This window comes from Platalea leucorodia, assembly GCF_965183815.1.
Source record: "Platalea leucorodia genome assembly, chromosome: 2".
Classification (NCBI taxonomy): Eukaryota; Metazoa; Chordata; class Aves; order Pelecaniformes; family Threskiornithidae; genus Platalea; species Platalea leucorodia.
The window spans coordinates 92636560-92655713 of record NC_138824.1 but is presented as its reverse complement, the minus strand read 5'-3'; the positions used below and the strand labels follow the sequence as shown (position 1 = coordinate 92655713).

Below are 19154 nucleotides of genomic sequence, written 5' to 3'. Positions count from 1 at the left end.
TTCTTTGCATTGTCCCTGTAATTCTAGCTTGCCTTTTTTTTAATCCTGTGTAACCACCAAATTAAAAGTTTGATAATGCCCCTTTCTCTCTCACTTGAATAATTAGATTTTACTTCTTATTACAGCTAAATATCTATCACATCAGATTCAATCACTTCCCCCATTTTTTTTTTCATTAACCATCTTTTTTTGACCACACACTTCCCTCCCAAAGCCCCAGTGTATTTTCTTTTTCACCTGACTCCCAGCTACGTTAAGGCTAGCATTAGTGGTACCACTGGCTTGTTTTGTAAATAGCCTCTCTTGACAAATAAGTGAAACCGCAGGTGCCCTCTCCCATTGCCACCAGGATGAGGCCCTGGGGAATGTTACTCTCTAGACAAAGACACTGAAGAGCGGAAACTCGGCTTCGTTGGGTTGCAGCAAGTCAGTCAGGAAACACACAGTTCCCGAGAAGCCTTCATACAGACTATATACACTTTCTAATGCCCGGGAACCAGCCTTAAATTCTTCTGTAAATAAGAACTCTGCAAACCTAAGAAACAGGAAAAAAAAAAGAAGAAAGTTTGTTATTATTTGGTGTCCCTGTATGTCTACTTACTGTATGTCTTGTTTGAAAGCATCATTTTAATAACATTCAATGATTAAAAAAGTAGAATGTTCATTATTTAACCTTATGTGGAAATTTTACACTCTCCAATTTCCACGATAAACTGAGGTCCGTGAGATCTAGAAAAGCCAAACCTTTGTGATCTGTACATGTGTTATGCTTCTGTGAGAGCTACAAACTTTTTCTGATGTCTATGAGACATATTAGTAAACAAATACTTTTTAATAACTTTTATCTTGGTTGTTATTTCAGCAGGATGCAAGCAATGTTTCACATCGATGCAACAAATTCTCTAATGCTGAAATGACTACACAAAAAAATGTTCTCACTTAAAAGCAAATGGCTGAAAATAAGTCACCCTAATTACTATACCACTTCCCCTCATTATGTAAGGAAAACAGTAACAAACACTGAATACTACCTTCTTAAACATGTACAGTAAATTACAGAAATAAAATTAAAGATAATTGCAGCACGGTGACAGAATTTTCAGTGAGATATACTTGCTTGCATCAGGACAAAATGGAATTAACCCCACTAGCTAAGCCGAATAGCACAATGTCAAACTGGCTAAAGCTGGGAATGATAAATTAAACAGTAAAATGACAGCAAAGTAGGTCCTATACTCATTTTCCATGTTTAGTACTAAGGGATAGAGTTAAATGCTCTGAAAATCCGGACAAATCAATATAGTGAACAGCATCACATTTTACTCTGCTCCTGGACTTGGGTACGCAGCTTGGCTGTTCTGACCTCGTGTCAGATGAGACCTGGATGCGCGCCGTGCCTCCCCACCCGCCCCGCTTCCCTCCGCTCGCGGGCAGGGAGGGAGGCAGCCCCGGAGAACCCGATGCTTCTCCCACCAGCGGCAGCCTGGAAGCGGGACTGCCGGGCTCCCCGCAGAGCGCCCCTGCCCCACCACCCACAGGCAGCGTTGCACCTGAGGCTTAAACACTCAGGCTACATCAGAGGGTGGTGATCACAGGCTCTGAGCAGCTTTATAAATGTTCTTGAAACTTTCTGGCGTTACCCTAAATCCAGAAAGGTAGGAATGCTGACCTTTGTGCCCTGTAAATGTATTTTGAGTTTCCAGTGAGCCTGTACAGCAGCAGGAACACATAAGCACTACCAGCCACTCCATGGCATATTCCAGGTCCCTTCTTCAACAGGCCTTTCTGCCAAGTTAGCTCTCCGCAGCGGATACAAGTGTCCAGATATTGAGGCTTCTTGGAAACCAGGTAAGCTTTGGCAAACAGATATGCAATGCCTAGGAAAATAGCAGTGAGATTGTCTTTTGTAGTAAGTAGGCCAAGCGTTTCATAGAACACATAAGAAAATAAAGATTAATACACTAAAACCCTGCAGTCTTATGCTCTACACATGTCAAAGTTACGTATCTATATGCTACATATGGAGGGGAGAGTATCATCTATCTGGTATGCTAAAAATATGAACTTATCCACTCCCTGTGACAACACCACTTTCAATCTTTTCAATGCATTATTGAATTTCAGGGTTTACTCTAACATTCCCAGTCTTTCATCAATTTAAAACAGTAGTCACATTTTTACCTTTAAAACAGTAAACTCTTAGCACTGTCTTCTATTGGTTTCAAATCCCCATTCACCTTACCTATTTACAATGACAGAACACAAGGATGGGCAAGATAATTTCTCACATTGGCAACAGATAGAATTTTTTACTGAATGAGAAAAATAAACTTGCTTTTTTTTTCTTCCCCCCCAGTTGGGCCCATGCTGCTTTATTCTAGTTATGAACAGTTATGCATACTAACTTCTGTTTAAAAAAAAAAAAAAAAAAAAAGCTATTTATTTGGCTTCTTTTTAGAGGGGATTCAAATAAATTAATCATAATCTTCAACAGAGCACTGCAAAGCTCAGTTCACGGTAACCTTCGAAGAAAGCATATGACACATAACTAAATTAAGCGCCTAAGGAAATGTTTGGAATAGCTCGCTTGTGGTCTGAATATAATATACACTGAAGTAGCTGAAAAGCATTCTTGTAAACTACATGTGCGTTATTATCCAACAACAGTGATGGGATACTGGATTTTCTGGGGAAGAACAATAGCAATTAATGAATTTACATGTCTCTATATGTCTCCTAAAGTAACTTCTTTATGCCCTTTGGGATTTTGTCACTTTGGTTGAGTCTCACTGCATATGGCTCCACTAACAGTTAAACCCAAGTCAAAGACCACTCTCAGGATACTGAAACAAAGAGGGCATCTTCCCTGCAGGTTTCATCACTAGGCCACCCATGCTCTAGAAGTAATTTTTTCCTCTAAAAAATAAAGAAGGATGGTAAGCAAAAGCTGTTTTCACTTCACTTCATTATAGTGCGAGAGCAAGAAGCTTGTTACTTAATCATACCAACAAAGAGATAATTTATTAGCAGAAAGCACACTTAAGGGATGTTAATTATAATGTACTCTCTGTAATTTAAATAGAACACCTTTAAAAGCAATGCATCAATGCTTATGGACATTCTTTAATAAAATTAAGTTTTTCTGTAACCTTCTAGGTTCACACTACCAAGCCAACATGACCAGTTAGCAATAAAATTCTGCCTGGGGGTAAAAAAGCAATTTCAATATACAACGTTACTTGCCAAAATTGCTAATGTGTAGGATTAGATTCTGAACTGACAGACATCAGCCTTACATCATGAAACCAAACTAAGGATTGATTCTCTTCCTCTCTGAAAAGCAGTTTTATATGGGTGACTTTCAGAAAAAATGCCCCTTTCTAGTACAAGCTCCTCTTCACATGAAAATACTTTGGTCAGATTTATGCATTATCCATGTAATAAGTGCAGCTTAAACTTTGATTCTGATGAGGGGGAAAAAAGCTATTGTGAAGGCCTTCCCAAAACTCACAGGTGTGTCCCTATCTGTGTTCTTTCGCATACTATTTCTCTGTCCAGCCATATGCTGTCTTTTGACTCAGCTGTACCATTCTTTGAGGTCTTGTCACGAAAGGGAGCAAGAGCAGAAAACACACAGTTCAGGATCACCAGAATTCTATGCTTTTAAAGCAGAAAATATGCCTATCCTTCCAGCTGCTTCAGCAATAAATAAAACACTCTTAACTGGAAGAAAGAGCCTAAATAGTTTGCTTGCGTCTCATAAAACGTCAAAATCGGTCAAATTTAACCTGACGTTATCTTCTACATGGAATCACCTAACGTGGAAAAGCAATGTGACCAGCATCTGGCTATTCATAATGGGAAAAGAACCTGGAGCTCCATGACACCAGTGTACGAGCTCGTTCTCCCGCTCGATTGTCTCTCCCAGCTCAGGAGGCCAGTTGCTGTTCTGTTCTTGGTCCATAAGAAAATCAACGCTCTGCCACACAAGCTCCTGATCTGCTGGCTGCAGGTACTCATAATAGGAAAGCAACATCTGAAGGATTGATGAAAGCCCATGTGCCGCACCTGTAATGAACAGAAACAGTCAAATCAGAGGGCAGGTATAGGTCCTACCTCCATCTCACAGCAGCTTTCCCTTGGGGCTGATTTCCTTGTCAAGTGCATGGCTCTTTCATCTTCTTTATGCGTATTACAATAGTGCTTGGAATAAAAGCTTTCTAGGTGCATGACACTATGATTTGTTACTACTTCTGTCATTTCCAGTTCCCTTAGCTGTGCAAAAATACATGTGATTTTTTTCTGCTCTCACTCCGATATGACTGAAACTCAGTGTGTGAAGTTAAACTGAACCTAAGCTGAATACTGTTCCAAGACATTATTGTTCTTGACACACTACTGAATCTGGACCATTATTCTGAAGTCTTTTTTGAACCCAAATTGAAACTGGACAATAAATGGCATTCCCAGTTACTGATTGACAGTGTCAGTCAGCTAAAACCTAAACTTCAGTGCAAGAATTTTCTGTACCTGCCAGGGTCTGTGGAGCAGCACCACTCAGTGACTTCTCCCTCTGCTCCCCTGCCAGAGAACTCACTAACATCTGCAAACCAATCTCACACTTTCTGCAGTGTGATATTGTGCCTTGAGGACTCCACTAGGGCCCTGCTCCATGACCTTTCACCACTGCTTCAGATGAGCTCCAACTAAGCTGCTCACGATGGGTAGGAGCTGACCGTATGCTTGAGTTGCACTGCTACGGCCAAAAAACGCTCTGCAAGTCCCTGCGTGGCAACAGCAGCTAACAAATAACATCCCCTGACAGTTCTCTCTGGTGATCTTCTCCACGCAGGCATGGGCACCACACCTGTCGCTGCCTCCATCTGGCAAGGGCAGATTTACCAGGGCAGAAAAGAGAAGAGGGAACGAAGCTGCTGCCTGCCGCTCCCCTGGTGCAGCACGGGCACCTCTTGCGTCCCCCAGCATTAGGCAGCATCGGTCCTTCCCTCCAGCTCCTCAGTCCCACTTAGCAGTATTAGGAGGTCGGATGGTCCCAACTCAGTCGGGAGAAATCTTACACTGTAGGTTTTAGATGTTTTATTTCTGAAGCATCTACTAGCTCAGCATCTACACACAGCATCATTTTCAAAGCAGTTGGTGTGTTTTACTCACCAAGATACTCTGTTCCATAGTAGGAATACATGAGTGGGAATGGTTTCCTCTTCTTCACTGCATACTGCTTTCCTGATTCTAGTATGGCCAGGCAAATTGATTTTATTTGTGCTGGGGTGAGCACCTAAAAAGAAACATCAAAACAAACATCAAGTCTATTATAATAATTTTCTTTTTTAGACATTTTTCAGGGCTCTGCTTTTTTGCTGGTGCACAAGACAAAGTATTGCCTTTAATCTTATAAGCATGCCATAATGTACATCCTTATTACGAGTTCCTTACAAAAACCAGTAAGTTTACATAATGTTTCTCAGAAATAGAGTTTTATCCCGTCTCAGGAAAGTGAGTGTCAAATATTTAGCTGCACAGATGAGGTGAAAAGAGGCTCACTAAGAGCTCCTGCCTTTCCTTCCCAGAGATGCCTCAGTTTGATGGAAGCTGACAACAAGCCCAGGCAAGCTGCAGAACAACAACCTCCAGACTGGAGGAAGAGACATTAGGAGAAGACAAAGGAAAACAGACCTATGGAAGAAGTAAATGTTACAGGCTTTATTGGGACACACTGAGGTAGACAGATTTTTCTCAGACAATATAAAAAAGAGGAAGCAAAGAAGAGATTACTAAATTTTATTGAAAATCAGTACTACATATGTGGGTTCAGAAACATCTTAGTAAAAGAATCAGGCCTTCTTCAAGAAGGTGATAAGAAAAATGAAGTGCAAGACAGGTTTCTATGAAGAGAGACTGGCTATGTTTATGGAACTTTATCATCATGAACAGGTCAACACTGCCTTTAATGCAGTCCTAAGAAATGACTAATGCCTTGCTCTTAGTGGTGTCAAAAGTAAATAAGATCGACAAATTATATATTTCACCAGACATGAACTTTTCCAAGTTACTGACCTAAAGCATTCAGTGAGGAATTGGTTTTACAGGTTTTAACTACAGCTCTAATGACATGCAATTCACTGAAACCATCAGCGATTTCCTCTGTCAGCCCCATCTGTACATTACTGACCAATACCTAGGTCACTAAAATAATTTAGTTGAAGTAGTGTTTTGGCTTTAGGGGAAAGCCTGTATGGCAGCTGTACTTTGCAAAAAAATATTTCAACTTGTGAAAAGAGAACTGAGAAAGAAAAAAGGCAAAATGAGGCAGAAAAAAGAAAAAGGCTGTAGAAATAGCCTTGACAAGATAAACAGTAATCCTAAAACTAACTGGAATATCAAGATAATGTCTTTAAAATGTTTCTGAACACATTTGGTTTTGCTGTAATTTGTATTACCATAGGATTTACAATTACTTCTTCAAGATTGAAAAATACTGTTAGCATTAAGTATGGAGGCAACATCTGTTATCAACCACATTCTCTCATTTGCCATGTAGAAGATGCTATAGATAATTAATGTCACATAGAACTTGACTGAAAACTAATGGCTGAAACATCTTGTTTGTCTATCTTACCTTGCTCCCTGATAACAAGGCATTTTATTACAGCTGCTCCAAATGACTATGATATTTGTACAACCTGGAGAACAACCTACTTCTGATCTTGATTAGTGTTCTTTAATGTTACTGCAGTAGAAGTAAATAAGCTGTTAACATCTGGAGACTTCACTCATTTCCAGACATTTTTAAATGAATTGTTTTAGCTTCACTGAATTTAAAGAAACAGTTTAAATCCTAAGCAAACAAGGAGGTCGGAGGCATGGTGAGACACACTGCATTCTCTCTCTCATTTTACTGTCTTGTAGTTTGGGTCCTAGTCCTCCAAACGCTATACTTTGTAAAATGATCAGTAAGGTAATACTTTAAAAATAAACGTGAAAAATAAGATCTCCTAGTTGTAATTCTGGAAGGCAAAGGCACGCTGATTAGAAAAACCATAATTAGTTCATTTTCTGTATGTAATGCTTCCTTCACTTAATAAATCAACTGGCTTTCAATATAAACCATGTTTTGCTAAGTATATTTTTATGTTCAGCACATTTAATTTTTAAATTGAATTAATGACTATTTTAAAATGCTGATTGTGTATTTTAAATAGATTTAAACTTCTACCCAAATCCAGCTTTCCACAATGCTTCATAAAGAAGCATCAGCTAGCAAGAAATGCATTGTTCACCATTTTCTAATATAAAGTAAGTGCAAAAAGTCAAACACTTAAGCACTATGATTACTTAAGTGTATAGATAGTATACCCTTTTGGCTGGCATAATGATATATGCTAACGAATATCACCTCTTTTTCAGAATGCAAAAAAAGCCCACATGCAAAGCCAGATGAAAAATGATTATTTAAAATCATGATTGAATGGATGATAGAAATCAACTCATCCTGACCCACTTCCACATTACCAAAGAAAATGGAAAAGATAACCTGTATATCCTGACAGCAACCTTCTCTCTGGCCACTCAGACTGACCTATACACTTAAGGCAGGTAGGAGATGTGTCCTAATAGCTAAATAAGAAAATTTTTGTGCTGACTCCAAATATCTCTTACCAAGTGCCTCAATGTACAGTCATTCTAGGCTGCTGCCTGTTTTCCAAAACACTTGAATATGAAGGATTTGTATTTGATCCTTATTCTAGGAAATGGCTGGCTGCAACAGAGACCCTCACCATCATTATTAGCGCCCTTTCAAAGGCTGAATGATCAGAGATCACACTTAAGATCTCCATCGGCTTGCTACATTTTATTTCAACCAAATCTGTGTTAAAACCTCCTCAGATTTCTTTCACCTTGCCAAGAAATAAAATCTGTGGCTAGTCTTTGTATGCTCCCTCACAAGATTTTTAATAAAACAGCTAAAAACTTATGACCAAAACAACAATCATAGAATACATTAATCGTATCACAGATGGTGTAGCCGTGGTTCTACAAAGTTCATTTTCATTTCAGTGTAGTTGCAATGCCTCCTTGCCCCTGGGAATTACTGAAGCAATATGTTTAATTAGGGATGGCAAAGAAATAGACTGATCATCCCAAAGGCTTTGAAAGGATAAATTGCATATTGATATCACGTGCTCTAGCGAAAGCTGTCAGATGCTTTGATGAAGGATAAAGCCAATACAAGAATATGCTACACAGAAAAAAAATTCATGCTTGAGATATAGCTACATTTCTTGAGAAACTTCTTGAATGTCATTTAATATGAGCTGGCTACACAGTAGGTAAAAATATTCTTTATTATGTCATACTTAGGCAAAAGACTACTGACACTAAGAGATATCTTGCTGGTGGTTTAATATTTCAGCTAACTCTTTTTGTATTTTTAAAGACACCACAACCTATCCTATCACATTCGAAGTGGTCATTTTGGTCTCCTCACTAGACCAAAGTTTGCAATACATGCATTCCACATTTTCCCTGCAATTTCTGTATCAATTGGTCAGTGGAGTTCTTTATTTTCTGTTTTAAATCATTGTCCGGTGATGCTGTGTGCTGTTAAAGAACGGTTCCACTCACACTGGTGACAGCTGCGCTCCCATATACCTTTTATTTTAAGCACAACACTTAAGTAGCACTATAATAGTTAGTATTTGTACTACTGCCTGTGCCTAGGAGCCCTACTTATAAGTAAAAAAAGCGATTGTTTCTAAAGTCTCTCCATTTTTCTCTTGTGCCACTGCGGACAATATGCCTTCTCCCATTAAGGCCCTCCACAAACTTGTGAATTATTTAAGGCAGGTACTTTATTCAGAAAATCCCTGTTAAAAGTCAGCAAGGAAGTGCTATGTCTACAGCAATCACAGAACACCATCCTTTTTTGTTGTTAGCAGTCTTCCTCAACGTGAGATTGTTTAGTTGGAAGTAAGTCATTTCACAAATCCTTTTAATCTACTAAGACAGGTTTAATAATACATTGGTTATGACAATGCTAGGCCCTAGATATGTTTCAAAAACCGTAGACAGAAATCTTGACCTTGAGGATTAGGCAGAAAGAAGCAGGACTAATTCTTCTTTGCTTCTGATTATGATAACATTTTCAGCACTTCATCACTCCTCTGAATGCTTGCTACAAGCCCCTCGGCTCATGATTTGCCTTTTGAGAACCACTGCTACATAAAACTAAATACTGTATTGAGTATATTTGAGGACTGTAAGCTTTTAATTCTTTTAAAAGATCTGCATTTATTTTCTTAGGGCTCTTTGCTGTATGTAACAAGGCATTACTGAATGCCAAGTATAATTACCTTTTTATAGATATATCAGTACTTTTAGGAGGTAACAGCTACACTTACGTTATTGTGGAAAAAGCCTTCTTCTACGCATATAAAATTTTTAGTATGCATCAAACACATCAAACCTCTGTCACACTTCTAAAAAGCCATTTACATGAATTTGATCATACACTTCTGATACTGTAGAAAATGTCAAAAATAAGCTGAAAAAAATGGGTCAGTCTACAAATAACCTAACAGGAGCTTTGCCATTAGTCTCCTATGCTGGAAGCCCAGCAGAGGGAGCTTGTGAATTAGTTACAATACTCAAAATATGCTGTAAAAAAGCATACACATGTCTGTGTTCAGCAGGACAGCTGACTCAAGCAGAAAGATACTGGAGTCAACTTGGTAATTTCATGATACCTTACTGCACTGTGTGATGTTTAAGTTCACTCCTTAAACCTTTTTCTACCAAAGACAGGGGCTGGGATTGTTCAGCGACCTTTCTGTGCAATGTCATGGCCAGTTTTTTTTTTCTTTCAGATGATGCTAACACCTGAAGCCATAGAAGAGTAGCAGGTACACAGACAGAGGGGTCTGCCTGCCCCTACTGTTATTGCAATTTGATTGACGTACCTCCCCTGCAGCACAGTGGGAAACCCAGCTCCAAGTGCACAGCTGTCTGCTTTCCTTAGGAGCAGTGTCAAGTACACCCTTCTTTAAAAAAAAAAAAAAAAATTTTTAAAATCTCCTGAAAACTTTGTTCAAGTAATCGGATTAGTTCCTGAAGTACTACTGATACTGTTGCTAACGCAGTAGGTTCATGCTGTAACAGCACCATGAATAGTACTTTCTAGAGAGCATGCTTCCCCAAATTTCTCACATCAACACGACTACATGACAGCGTGTGTAGACTCAGCACAACTACTAATATGATTGTGTAACTTCATTGGAAAATGGTACTTGACTGCAATCTTGAGTAAAACAGACCACTATAGATGCCACTGGTATTGCTTGTTTTTAACATGCGAATCTGGGGGTTTTTGAAGCTTGCTCTTTGCCTCAGCAGCATGGAAACAGCAATGTGAGCCCTGTCCTGTTTTGTGGGTCACTAATCATGAGTTCAGTCAGAAACTGAAGGCTGCATTTATTCCTGATGAATCAGATTACTGGTAAAGAAGACAATACAGCACTTTTGTTATTGCTAACAGAGTACAAATTTTCCACAGGTCTCACTTGCCAGTACTGCATAGCACTAAACCCATCAAATTCTGCTGTTAAACCTGTCCTTCAGAAGGGGATAATTCCCGACACGGCTGCAAATGAAGTGCTGCATAGAAGGATGGAGCACAACTGCTCCTGTAGCCAGGAGGCTGTCTGAGGGCAGCTGGTGCTGCTACACAGTCGGTAAAATGCAACGAGCATTTCTATTCATTGTGTCCCAACTTAAACACTGGAGAGTTTCAGGGACAAAAGAGCAATCGGCCTTTCTTCAAGCTCCCCCTATCCTGGGTAAATGAAGAGAGAGGGAAAACGTGCATTTCTCTGGTTACACTCTGTTGCTCTTTCCTATCTATCTCCCCCCCCAATTAATGACAGGCCCCAACATCTCTCACGCAGCTGCACGAGGGTCTGGCTGGATACAGCTACCTAGTTCTAATATAGTGGCTCTCCTAGGTCTTGGGAAAGAAACAGGAGGTCACCCTCTTTACTTGGAGAAAGTAGGGAAGCACAACTCCCCTGCTCTCTGCTGCTGGAGAACTGAAGCAGGAAGGATGTCAAGGAAAAGATCTAAAAGCAGAGCAGTTCAGATAACCAACATGACCGAGGAGGTATCAGTCTGCCTATTGAGAGCTTAGGTGCTGTTCAGCCGAAGGCAGCTGGTCAACAGCAAAGACAGCAGGGAATTGCTCGGGAAGAAAAGTCCCATCACAGAAGTGACGTACCCTGGGAGGCACTCTTGTGTTACGGCTTTCAAATGGCAGCTGCCTGCACCCCAGCTGCATGTTCTCTTCTGCCTAGTAGAGGGTTAGCGTTACCACAGAGCACAGAGAGCCAACAATTTAATTTCAAGCATCTCTCCCTAGAATTGCACCCAAATTCAAGAGCATGAATTGAAAGCATGTTTAAAAACAGTAAAAATATAAGATTTTCAAATTAACTGAGAAATAAACCCAGCGTTGCCTGGAGAGGCTTTTTTCTACGTTACAGAATTCGACCCAACTTTTTTCAACAAACAAGTAAAATTCTTCTTTTTTTCCTTTACGGTAATGGCTTTAAACTGAAAGAGGGTAGATTTATATTAGATATAAGGAAGAAATTCTTTACTATGAGGGTGGTGAGGCACTGGAACAGGTTGCTCAGAGAAGCTGTGGCACTTCCCTGGAAGTGGTCAAGGCCAGGTTGGATGGGGCTTTGAGCAACCTGGTCTAGTGAAAGGTGTCCCTGCCTACGGCTGGGGGGTTGGAACCAGGTAATCTTTAATGTCCCTTCCAACCCAAACTATTCTATCATTCCATGATTTATTATTCACCAGCCTCGTAACACATGGCTGAGCCATTCTGGGGGCACAGACACTGCAAATTGGCCAAAAGGGATGTACCAGTGATCACCTTCTGCAATCCAAATCCTTGTTTGGAGCTCCTGTGTGTCAACCACTCCTCCACCAGACATTGGAGCAGTTTACGACAGCTGCAAATGAGTCAGAGATTAGCGCTGCACAGATACTGCTTTCCTTCCATCTATGCTCCCGGCACAGGTAGGAGGAAGATTATTCATGTAAAAGCCTCTTCATCCGTGGGAAATCCTTTGACTCTGTTTAGTGTCAGTCAGAAAGTACATCAGCACACAAGTGCTGTAGTTAGCTTATGCCAAAACTGCAGTGTGGAGCTGTCATTTCCTGATGGGAGATCTATCCTTCTGCACTCTAGATACATGTCCCTGACAATTCTGCATTATGATGATAAACATCTTCCAAGCTGGGCACCTTGCACTCTGGTTTGAGTAACAGGCAGCCCAGTGTGTTGTAGCTGTGCTGCCCCAGGATCCCATCCCATTTTTTACACTAGTAAGCGAGGAACATCTGGTCTGCCCATGTATTTTGGATCAGCTTACTTCCCCTTAACAGCGGGTCTGCAGGTTCATTGGAAGTGAATACATGCCTTCATCTGTTCCACAGACATTTCTTGTTGTAGCAAAGCTGCCACAGTGCTTGAACTGGTTGATGCATGCAACCTATACAGAGGCATAAGAAGTACTATCCATTTGTCAGCTCCAGAGCAGCAGGAAACAGGATTCATGAAACAGCCTTTGCAAGAGATAAAAACTTCATAACACAGATGACAACCTCCCCAAACATTACAGTAACCATGGCAGTGCCTTTAGTTTGAACTCAGAAGTGATGCAAGTCCAGTTTAATTGGGCACCACCATTTGCTACCGGGAACTTAGGCAGACCACTCCTTGGAAAAATGTATTTGTTAGTGTTTATATGCATCTGCAGGTCAACGTGAGATGGGCAGAACTTCATCTCAAATCAGTCAGTAAAGGCTAGTATTTTTCACAGGGAAGCTGACCTAGGCTCAGAGTTCTACAAATGAAAATGGTAAATGTATCTAGAAACCAAAGAAAGTTGCTAAGCCATATTTTAAGATGTCCTGAAGGTCTCCAGAAAGAACTGGACACTTCCATTCCTTCATTCTTTTACTTCATCTGGAAAGGAGAGCACTCAGCATCTGACGGGGCACTGGTCTAATAAAAGGTAACATTTTTACTTCTGAGGAGCATAAATGTGCAAAGAGAAATGTTCATGCTAGGACCTCTAAAGATTATGAATTGTACTGCTGCCAAGTTCATGAAGACATAGTTAATTTTGAAGGTGCCACTAAATGTAGAAGTGAAATCAGACACTGTAAAGCACTGTTGCAAGGGGTAAGAAGAAATGAGGGCATCTCAGGTTCATCTCCAAAATTTAAGCTCTGAGAAACTTAGTCTAGTTTTCTATGGGAAACTGATAATACCTGTAAAGTTCCAAAACTGATGTTTGGTTAACATAGAGGGACAAGAGCACTGTGTATCATGTCATACACCCGACTTAACAAAACTTTACTGCTGTAGTGATCTCTCCTGGTAGCAGCTATGTGCTTGGTGGGTGGCTAGCTCTCATATTCCTCATCTGGGCTGGGAAGGGCCAGCTGGGTGCTACACTGCAGAAGGTGCCACAAAACAGAGATGGGCTGGCGTAACTGGCCCTGGGAGAGAGGGAAAGGGGCTAAAGAGAGAGGGGGAGAGAGAGAGAAAAGACTGAAAGAGCTCCTGGGCCCCACAGGCTATGTTAACTAGCTGTGTCTGAAGAGAATGGTCTGCATCCAAATTGAGTGTGGTACTGGCCTGGAGAAAACACTCAACGGTTTGCATATAGCATATTCAGATGATTAAATGTTTTTCTACTGCACCCTTCGCTGAGACATCTCTCTGACCAAATAACTGCACAGAACCTGTATGGTCACACAACCTTTTATCGATTTCCAGCTTATTGTAAGTATCATTTTCATGCTCCAATGGTATATAATATTAAAGCTTCACTTGTTTCAACAACAGTAATTGTTGTTCATGTGAGATCACCAAAAAAGACAAATAAAAGATTACACTGAAAGCAACTACGTAATACAATAAATAAAAAGTCTAGGATGGGGACAGAGAAAGATTGATTGCTAGTTCCTTGACAATATCTCTAAGGATGTTCATAGTTCAATTCATCTTAAGTAATACTGTCATCTTAATCACTCAGAGTGATGGAAAAGGAAAAGAGGATTTTCAGTCTCATGCAGTATTTATTTTTTTCAATTTGTCAAAGTCATTTCACCTATTAGATCATTCATATGGCTTTTAATATCAAAGTCCTCATTGACCTGAATGGGTCTTGACTTGGGGAGTGTTACTCCTGATAAGTATTCGGTAAGAAATGCTGGAGCTTTTACCAGTTGGTGTAATATCTAACATAGATATAAAAATGGATTCATTTCATGACCCCCAGGATTGGAGTCCAATAATTCACTTAGTAACCAGGTGGATAAACGAGGGTTTCTACACCATGTAATTATTCTTGTAAATTCTTGTTATTCCATGTCTTGCCAATAACACCACGGGGCTGGCTCACAGCCTGTTGAGACTGACAATAATTTTGTCTGAGGTAGTAGCCTTTAAAGACTGAGACTACAGGAATATGACTTACTTGACAGAGCAAAATGCTGACCTTGCTTGCAGAAGCTGAGCAGAGAAACCTAATAGAACCAGCTGAGCAAACATCTAACTCTTCAAGGATTAATCCTACTCTCATTTTAGTCACTTTGGAGGGAAGTGACTAGCAGGTGCATTCTTGTTCACTGCTCTACACCAATGTGGAGTGCATGACTTATATGCAATAAAAATACTTGGGTGTTTTTCATAATTTTTTCTTCAATTCAAGGCTGTGTACACTCTATGCCTCTATTGAATAAAGCTGCATTTATATGCAGTAGTTCTCCCTGAAACTCCTAGAATTTTGCTTCATATCAACAAATATTCTCAAGGAGATCGTTTCCTGTGACTAGCTGGGCAATATACCATCTTCTGTATCTAAACGAAAGAGGATTAAAAATTTCAGTCGAGGTATGAGTCACCACTCCCCTGCAGCTAGAATTCCAAATAATGGTTTATATTTTGTGTTGAGGCAGAGCTTCACACTCTCGCTGTAAAGCTTTGCTGCTACAAATACATTGTTTGAGGAACTAAAAACCTAGCAATAAAATTAAAGATTGCAGTTTATACACCCAGCATCAAAATGTACTGGACAGAACTATCTGATGTTGCTCGATACTCAGTTTAACAGGAATTCACTTGCCTTTCAAGCTGTTATGCTAGGACATGGTTCACAGATGTAGTTGTGATTGTAGGACACAGGTCAAATTTCCACTGTTTTCCAGGGGAAGATTTTTTCTCTAAGGACTACAGGTTTGGGCCTGGAGTATACCTGTCAAAAACATTTAATCACTTTTCAACTAATCAAACGTTGCAATGTAAATGATTGCACATCCATTTACTTATACATACGAAGCGGATCGCTGGGAATCATAGCTTATTTGTTCCTCCTTTTTTCGGCTTCCTCAGAGTCTTGTTTAGCATTGTTCACATGGCTGCAACTCACAAAATATGCCGGGTACATTTGAAACACAGGAAGACAGAGACTTCAGTCTATATGTTATTAAGCAGCCTTATGGTTTTTTCCTCTTCATGTTAAAGACACTGAATTCCTCATCTTTCATCATCATCCATTCCTCTTATCCTCCTCATGCAACAATTCCCAGTCTACCTCTAATGCCTTTAGGCTTGTTTTACAAGTGTTCAGACCTCCTCCCTCTATACAAGCGAGCATACTTCATTCACAGGCTTAGCAAACTAAATAAGAAAACAGGTATGCCTCCTCAAAGCCTCACGGCAGAAGTGTCAGAACCAAAAAAAAAAAAAAAAAGATGAGGGAGGACAGTGGCTGAGAGGAGAGGCCAAGGCACAGCACCCATTTCGTGCTCTTCTACCCAAACACCAACTATTAGGTTCCCAACTCAGAACGAATCGTACTGATTGCTAATGAATTCTGCTACAGAAAGTAGCATTTGGAAAACTATCCATAGAAGATTTTACAGCTTGTTACTGTGCTAAACTTGCAGAGATGAACTCCAGAAGAGAAAATCAAAATAATATTATTTTCTTCATCTGTTTCAAATTAAGGTTCAAGAAAGTGAACACAGTTGCTGCCAGTTAGAGGCTCCCGATTGCAATGGTTTCCATGTTTTAAAAGCTTGGTTTTATGCATTAAGATGCTGCATAGGGGATGCATGGAATGCCCTGATAGTGGCTGTATAATACGTGCACAGTTGTAACAGTACACTCATGGAAGAGAAGGACCTAAACTATATGTGACAATTTGCATAGTGCTGTGAACAGCTCAGTGAAAATCTCTGCTTAGTGTATTGCAGCACTGTAGGAAGCAAACAAAAAGTGTGAGGATGCATAAGGATAATACTGAAATGGTTATTAAAATGCTACTTTTGCAGTCACTGCTTTGTTCTTTCTTCTGATATTTCTCCAGGTCTCTTCTCCCATTATCAAAATAAAATAAAATAAAAAAAATCAAGCAGAAACAGATATTTTAGAGACAAGTAAGAGACTCTCCTAAGAAGCAAAGCTAAAAAGACTGCAACATTTATTTTCTGGACAGGAGGTAATTAATGTGATCAAGAACACAAAAAGTTATTCTATCGTGTAATATAAGAACAAAATGATAGCTTGTGAAAAGCAGCAAGTTTAAAGACAAAATATCTCTCTGCTCACCCAAGACTCAAGTAAGCTAGGGAATTTATTTCTGCAAAATTTATCTGAGCACACGTGCACTGTGGAATTTTAACAAACCAACTGAACCTCTCTATAATTAAGGTGATAATTTTTTAAAAATATTTTTGGGTTAACTGCCAGAAGTGCCCCACCACTCCAATTGAGTTAAATTACAATTCTTCAGAGCCTGTGTTGTTTAAATAAATGTTTTATATACCTTTAATACCTTTCAACTCATCAAATATTACAATGGACAAACATTTATTCCTGACAGATATTGCAAGGCCAAGTCATACAATCAACTCCCAGAACTCAGCCCAACAGTTCTGGAAGAAAGGTAAACCCTTGTGCTTCAGAGCATAAAGCCAGTCCTTAAAAAATGCAGGTTAGGCATGCCACAGACACCACATTTCAAAACTGCCTTCCACAGACATTCATGCAGCTACTCTGCGTCATCTAGTACTGGTACAAGATATTAAGCCAGATGGAGCATTGGAAACAAATCCTGAAGAAGAAAAATTTGTTTGTATACTACTGTGCTCCTCAGTGCAAGCAAGTGGAGGCATTCAACTGTTTGGACAATGTCCATGTTGTGCTGTATGTAACAGTTTGAAAACTGTTACTCAAAGCTGTTATGCAATTAGCGTGTCTCTGCCATGCAGGAACAGTTTATTTCCATGCTCACACTTTGGGTGACAAAGCAACAGAGTGACTTTGGAGCCTGGAGTTTGGGCCACTTCCCTGCAGGCCCTGATCTGAAGAACATTTGAGTATTTTATATAAGTAATTTCAATCAGAGCTGCAATAAGAGAGACTTGCTCTAGCCATCAGCACACTCAGCTTAGAAGCATCAGCTTAAATTCTTGCACTGTGTCAGAAAAAGAGGGGATGTGAATTTGAATTACCAGGTTAGTGATGAGATCTCAAGGTTATTGCATATAAAAAGGAAGAGACTATGACCCCCACTTGGACTGTAATTTGCTCAGAGCCCAATTTGGTCTTAAAACCAGTAAGGGTGATGAGAGGTGAACACATTCTGCCCTTGCTAATGGGAAAAGACATGATGCTTAGTTCACTTTTACTCCACAGCAGGCCAGATCCTGCCTGGGCCTCTGTGAGAAGAGCACCTCCAGCAAACTGGGAGAGACTGCAACAGGGAGAGCGGAGCTAGGTGGGACGTGCTCCCCAGCTACAGCTTTACAGTCTCCTGTGGAGGAGGCAGAGATGAGTTACAGTAGGTGAGATGGAGTGCAAACTGCTGCTGCTGTGGGAAGGCAAGTAGAAGGAGTTGCATAAACACCATGGAGAAAAGAAAGCACTATAAATCTGTACCAGAGCTCCATGGATGGTGAATGATACAGTCATTAGCTTATGAATTTTGGCATAGCTTACGTGCACCACAGCGCAGCACTCTCAGGATTTGCACGCCTATCAAAGGATGCCCAGCAGACTTCAAGGGCATAAACTAGGTGCCTTGGACATTTAGGCATATCCAACCTTAGTCACCAGCAGGGGAAAGTTTTGACTACAAAACTTCCAGGTCTTGGCAACCAGAGTGGGTTTTAGGCAATGGAAAGGCCTAAAGAATCATAGAGAGTGAATCCATAGTATCTCTGTTGGGTGGTACAGCTTCATAGGCAGTCCAAAATTTCATTGACCTTCTGCATGCCATGTTGTGTTAACCTCTATCAGGACTGGTTAGGACTTTTCATTTATATTAGCTGTTGTTGTGGATTACACCCAGCTGGCAACTAAGCCCCACACAGCCACTTGCTCACTCCCCCGCAGTGGGATGGGGGAGAGAATCAAAAGAATAAAAACGAGAAAACTCGTCGGATGAGATAGACAGTTCAATAGGCAAAGCAAAAGCCGCACACACAAGCAAAGCAAAACAAGGAATTCATTCACTACTTCCCATCGGCAGGCAGGTGTTCAGCCACCTCCAGCAAAGCAGGGCTCCATCACGCGTAATGGTTACTTGGGACGAGAAACGCCATCACTCCCAACGTCCCCCCCTTCCTTCTTCTTCCCCCAGCTTTATATGCTTGTTGTCCCAAAAGCGGGGTTGTTCGCCCGGAGTGCAGACGCCAATTCGCACATAGAGCCGAGGTATTGTATTCCCGTCATATCTGTGCAAAGATGGGTGCTAGGTGGCAGTTCCACAAATCTAGCACACCTTTGTACAAAACTACAGCATATTTATCCTGCTACGTGATTAGTATAAACCCACCCAAATTTACACTTATTGGTTAGTGATTAACATTTCATGCACTACTGGTTTACTGTATTTAAATTAGCCTCGCTTGCTATGCAAATTAACGTGCATGCTCCTTTCAGGTGTAGGGGGGCCAGTCTTCGGTCCTGAATTGAGTCGGTGGTCACGATCTCCCCTCGCCGCATTTACCTTTCAGCCAGTTACTGCAGTTTTATCAGCCTTCACATTTTT

At 40.5% G+C, this 19154-nt stretch overlaps 1 protein-coding gene across 1 annotated transcript in view; it reads right to left on the bottom strand.

Annotated features, from left to right (window-relative positions):
- Positions 1–375: 375 nt before the first annotated feature.
- The window catches only part of LANCL3 (LanC like family member 3), a gene marked incomplete at both ends in the record, with an annotated part of 34509 nt that continues 15730 nt past the window's right edge, over positions 376–19154 (bottom strand). Inside the window, 4 exons of the mRNA XM_082305165.1 lie at positions 376–535; positions 1670–1877; positions 3871–4068; positions 5173–5296. Coding sequence (XP_082161291.1) covers positions 376–535; positions 1670–1877; positions 3871–4068; positions 5173–5296 — 690 coding nt within the window. The remainder of the gene's footprint in view (positions 536–1669; positions 1878–3870; positions 4069–5172; positions 5297–19154) is intronic.